This window comes from Artemia sp. Qi Xiang Cuo, chromosome 7 (genome assembly GCF_049724085.1).
Source record: "Artemia sp. Qi Xiang Cuo chromosome 7, ASM4972408v1, whole genome shotgun sequence".
Lineage (NCBI taxonomy): Eukaryota > Metazoa > Arthropoda > Branchiopoda > Anostraca > Artemiidae > Artemia > Artemia sp. Qi Xiang Cuo.
Genome location: NC_142800.1, coordinates 12,326,900 through 12,332,899, shown reverse-complemented (window position 1 = coordinate 12,332,899; position 6,000 = coordinate 12,326,900). Strand labels below are relative to the sequence as shown.

The window sequence follows — 6,000 nt, the reverse complement described above, 5'->3', positions numbered from 1 at the left end:
TAGTAATGGGTTTCCACTCCCAATTAGTTTATAAATTTACTCTGGCTAAAAAAACGACAACACGGGAAATATTGTTGCTTCATCTGAGAGAAAGCAATGCAGTCAAAGGTAGAATACCTAAAATACTTGGAGAAATCTTACAGACACACAACTACAATGTTTATATTTTCCCGAGTATTTCAACACTCTGTCAGATCTTCATGGCTCCACTTATCAGTGTTGCGCAGGTTAAACGAACCTGTTTTATATTAAGAAGACCCAAAAGACGGCTCGGCAACAAACTGACGGAGGAAAGACTCACCAGACTTGCCCTTCTTCATGTTCACCGTAATATTGACATAAGTGTAGAAAGTGTTATTGATAGATTTGTTAATAGTGGAAATAGGAGGCGAGAATTTGTTATATAATATTGAAAGTGTTTCTATAAATGTATTTTTGTGGATAGCTTTACAGAACCGACAGCTAAATGACAGATAGAAGCAGAGGCATGCAACTTTCAATATTAGTAAGGTACGTAAGGCTTAATTTAGAATGGTAATTTTTCGCAACGAGTCGCCCCCCCCCCTTCCTAAAATCCTGGATCCGCTACTGCACTGATCCTGCCCAATATGTTACAAAAAACCTTTCCCCTCATTAGTCCTTTTTTAAAACCTTATTTGTATTTTAATTTCCCGCACCGAAACTAATCTATAAGTGTGGGTGTTATTTGATTATTTAAAATTCAACATTTTATTTTGTGTGTAGCCTCCCTTTGTATGAAAAAAATATAGTATATGACCGAGGCCTCCGTCTGTAGGCCTCAATTATGCTTAAGCCCTCACAAGAAACGAAAAACTACCGTTAACAAACACAACCCTGGGAGGTTTCAAACCTCAATTTTTTGGCCTTACTTCAATTTAATTTAATATATACAGCAAAATAAAGCTCACTAATCGTCGCCTGAAAGCGGTTTTGCCGAAAATAACAATTTTTGTCGAAACTGAGTTACAAACGCTATTTTGTGTTAAAAAAAATATCTTTCGCATGATCTAATAGACATTGCTGTAAGACGTCTCTAACTGCCAGTATTTTTCAGTTCTCCTTTGCCGAATTGCATATTCTTTAAAGTGGTTTTGCCGCATCACTAACAGCATGGTTCGTTTTGCCGAAAGTTGCTTATTTGCTGAACAAAAGTTGGTTATATGGTCCAAATAAAAAACGCTCTAGCTATAGCAGATTCTGAGATAAAAATGTCAAAATTTTAAAACTCGTTTTCCTCTGGTTTTTGGAAAAATCTCGGTTTTCTGCAAAACTCCTTTCAGGCGACATAATGATGATTGAAGGGTGCAGTGTAGAAGCAACGTATTTTTTTTTTTTTTTTTTTTGGCATTTCCAAAATGTCAGCACCTCAGCATGGTGGTAATCCAATATTTTAATAAAAATTCATAATCAAGTTCAAATTTATGACTTAGCGGAGATATTGCAGCAATTGCTTAAGTTCAATCCAATTGCTTCTTTTCGTAGAAACAGGAAACCATAATAATTTAGTCTTGTCTTAGCTTAGTGTTCTCAGCTCTTGGACAAAACTTATCAATTCTCAGTTTGTAAATAATTCCTACAACTATTTACAGGTCTTACCAACAATATGACCTAAAATATTGGATTCTATTGAGTTAATTGAAATCTCGAAAGTATTACTCTGGACTTGATTCAAATGAACACTGAACCTCCCAATTGTCCCTATTCGAAATAAACTGTGACACTGACAAAGTAGACAACTCTTGTACAATATTCAGAAAGCATTCTGATTTTGCTTTTATCCAGTTGTTCACCCAGATAAGTAAATAACAACCAGGGGTGCCAACTACGGAAGGGTAGAGGGGGGCGGGTCAATGGCTCCCCCTAGATTGAAAAAAAATTATTTTCATTAAAATAATCGAAAAAACAGAAATGCACCACCATTCCTGATTTGGAAAAATCAGGAACGCCTTTTTTGTGTCCTCAAAAGAAAAAGAAGAAAAATTCCTTGCCCCCTCCCCAGGCCTCCTTACATTTCCACAAATTGACACCCTTGATTAAAATACACCTTTAAACTAATTAGCAGTACATTTAAAATGGCCAATGAACTTGAGAGGAAGAAGAAGCGGAAATGGCAAAGCTAATTAATATCTAATGAGTATGTAAGTAAACATCTAAGCCAGTAAGTAAATGCCAATAGTATGCTTTTGTTTACTAAGTTTACCTCTGTACATTTTCAAGGACTGGAAAGATGAATTACCTAATTTTTACGATCAGGTAATCGAAATAAAGGGCGCAAATAAGGGGATTTGTCGACAGGAAAGCTGACTTTTTTTCTTTGGATACTTGAATTATGCAGGCTTATCTTAATTTTGACAATATTTTTTGCAGAAACTAAATTTCAGATGGGGGGAGGGCAAACTGAGGTTTGGGGGAAAGGACAAACTTGGGTCTGGAGGAGATAGTCGCCCCCTGCCCCATAGAAAATTATGCCCCTGCATATTAACCTTGTGAAAACATATAGAACTGAATGGTAAATACGAGAAACGAGAGATCGCCAACTTTCATAAATAACATACACCAGGTGACGTTTGCCAAGTATCGCGGGGGCTATGTCAGCAGAAAATGGAACAGTAAACACAAGAAGAAAACAGAATTCGAAGAGCCTATGGAAAAATTATGAATGTTCTCGTTACCAAAATTTAAAATAGACGGATAGATGCGCACACAACTATTTTTCGCGCTCCAAGAATGAAAGAACAAAAACAAAATACTTAGTTTTTTGAGAGGACAGCCGAGAATCGGTCAGAAGTAATCTGGTCGACATGAGTAAGATAGAATTCTCTAATGGCTTTAAGAGTAATTGGCTTTTATCTTGGTAAATGATTTTTTTCAAGGTCAATAATATACAATAATAAAATCTGTTCACTTTTGCATAAATGTAATAATATTTGTATGGTTGCATATTGAATACGCCTTTGGAAAGAACACCCGCTTCCTCAAACAACTTTTCGGCAATCACTTGAATTATCCTAAAGGTGTAAATATTTATGTACATTACTTCCTGATTAGGGCGGATTCAAAATTGGTTTAGAATAATAATAATAAAAAAAACACGCATTGGGAGAGAATCCTCACTTCTAAACAAGTTTTCAGAGATTGCTTCAATTAGTCTAAAGGTGTATGCACATGACTTCCCGACTAGGGCTACACCATAATTAATTTAGAATATGAAAAAAGTAAAAAAAAAAATCCAGACTTGTACTTTGCCAGGCAGTTCTAAGGAATTGTATTTGTTGCATCCGCTAGGGACCAAGTCATAGGCACTTCTGAAATAAATGGTTTTAACTTTCCTCGAATTTTCAAAAAATGTCTCTTAAAATCAATACCGCAGCCGTGAGATAGCCTAAAATCCAGCAAAACACTAACTCCATTTAATGACATAGCATTGGCTTTGAAAGTTAGGTCCATCTTTCGAATATCTTTACAGCTGATGGTGAACTGGAAATAAAATAAAAGTTACTAAAAAGAGAAGAAGGAGAATCAAGAACAAGCTCTAAATTTATAACTATTCAGTATTTTACATATAATATATGCTGTACGTATAAAACTAAATAGCTATGTGTTATGCTGCTTTTTATTGATGCAAAATTAAGATAATATTTAGAACTAAAGTAAATTTTTGTGAAGAGAAATGATCAATTCTATACTTAACCTGAATTACATACTTAACTGGCAGCGAGGCGTGTCGGACAAAAGCCATCGAAAGAGAAACTAGTTAAGCATACTTTTTTCTGAGGATAAGAGACAAACTGCTCCCCCCTCCCACAACACAAAATGTATACTCGCGTTGCCCCCCTTGATAAAACTCCCCTGAATGTTTCAATTTGATACCCCAGCCGTGAGATGAAGCTACTACTATGATGAGATGGAGCCATCGAAAGAGAAACAAGAGAAACTCTTTTGTGAGGATAAGAGACAAACTATTCCACCCCAACACAAAATGTACACTCGCGTTGCCCCCATTGATAAAACTACCCTTGAAGGTTTCAATTTGATACCTCAGCCGTGAGATGAAGCTACTACTACGATGAGATGAAGCCATCAAAAGAGAAACTAGAAACTAGAGAAACTCTTTTGTGAGGATAAGAGACAAACTGTTCCCCCCTCCTCCAACACAAAATGTATACTCGCGTTGCCCCATTGATAAAGATACCCCTGAAGGTTTCAATTTCATACCCCAGCCATGAGATGAAGCTACTACTACTACTTCTAACAACTCACTGCAGTACTAAGCCACTGAGCCCAACACGGCTATGCACACTCCTCCTCCATCCAAATATATTCACCCCCCTCCTCTTTACACACTCCCAAGAAGTTCCCATTTCCCTTAAACATTTCCATATGACATCCTCTCACCTCATTCTGGGATGAACCACTTTTCGTTTGGTCCTAGACGGTTGGCTGACAAGGATAAGGCTAATCTAAACTGCAACATTGGGAACCCTCATTTATGAATAGAAAAGGTCTCCCTCCCCTTTAATCAAACTCTTTACCTATCTGAACACGTAAAATAATACAAAAATGAATTAACAAAAGAAAATACATTAAAAACCCATAAATTGTTTGTACTACACTTTATTGCACTCACATACAAAAATAAACTGGTTTTCTCTAGAGTTAGAAACAGTTACAAAGGTACAAATATTTTAAAATGCTATTACAAGCACTAGCCTTCATTTGAGAATGTTCTTTATTTTTCTTTTCGTATTTCTTTTTTCTTTATTGTTTTATTTCTTTATCTTTATTTATTTTCTATTTCTTTATTTAGTTCTTACATTTTTTTTCATATCTTTATTTCGTTATTTCGATTCCTTTTTTTCATATTTAATTAATCTGCAACTTCTTGTCTCCCAATAAACAACTGCTTATAACCCAATGCACAATGAGAAAATGCTAATAAAGAGAAGCTTGTTTGGTCTTATCATAAAAACAGTAAAAAACCGAGATTAAACACAACACCCTGATCGTAAAATAAGGGGATAAATGATCATCCCCTCCGTCCTAAAACTTAATTGACTGAAAATGAATTTTTTGCCAAACACCCAAAAAACTTTTTTATTAAAAGCAACAAAAAATTATGTTGATTTTGGGCTAATAATATATGCTGTTTCCTCTTATCCAAAATAGAAAATATTATTAACATTTCAAATATCAAATAGTAAATATTAAACAATAATAGAGCAGATGGATACAGCCCAAAATTTAAATAAATCAACACCAAAAGATCAACAATATAATGCTAAATAAAGAAACTACCAAATCAAAATTATGAATATTACTATTGTTGTTGTATTCTTATTTTAAAGTCGTACTAGCCAAAGAGCCTGTTGGAAGACAGGCATAAAAAAGACAACAAACAACATAAAAGAGAAAAAATTTAATAATAATAAAAAGGTACCGAAGGTGTGAAAAAAAAAAAAAAAAAAAAAAAAAAAAAAAAAAAAAAAAAACGATGATAACATAAAGTCTGATGGCCTAGTTTTTTTTTCAGAATTTTGAATTTTTAGGTGTTATATTGGATATTTTAAACTTACAGCGTAGTTTCAAAAGGCTTAGTTTTGGTGATTTCTAAACCGAATCCGTATTTTTTTGTAATATAAGACAAGACCAAGTCCATATCCAGGGGGGAGGATTACCAGGTTTGAGCCCCCCCCCCACCAAAATCTTTGTCGGACTCCGTAAAAACGCAAAAAATGCATACAAGCGAACTTTGATGCGTTTTTTAAAGCTTTAACCCCCCCCCCCCCTCGACAAAAATCCTGGATAGGCCCTTGAACAAGAAATCTATTTTCAGGGAAAATACTAATATGCTCAGATTTAGATTGACATCAAAATTAATTATATAATGCATGCAAAGAGATCAAAAACACAACCAGACAGAGACTAAATATTTGTTGTGCAACGATTTGGAAATTGTAGGCCACAATTTTTCTAGAACGA

At 34.8% G+C, this 6,000-nt stretch overlaps 1 protein-coding gene across 1 annotated transcript in view; it reads right to left on the bottom strand.

The window, feature by feature from the left end:
* Window positions 1-337: 337 nt before the first annotated feature.
* The window catches only part of grp (serine/threonine-protein kinase grp), a 68,897-nt gene continuing 63,234 nt past the window's right edge, over window positions 338-6,000 (bottom strand). The window contains exon 8 of the mRNA XM_089092029.1: window positions 338-3,498. Coding sequence (XP_088948155.1) covers window positions 3,277-3,498 — 222 coding nt within the window. The 3' untranslated portion in view covers window positions 338-3,276. The remainder of the gene's footprint in view (window positions 3,499-6,000) is intronic.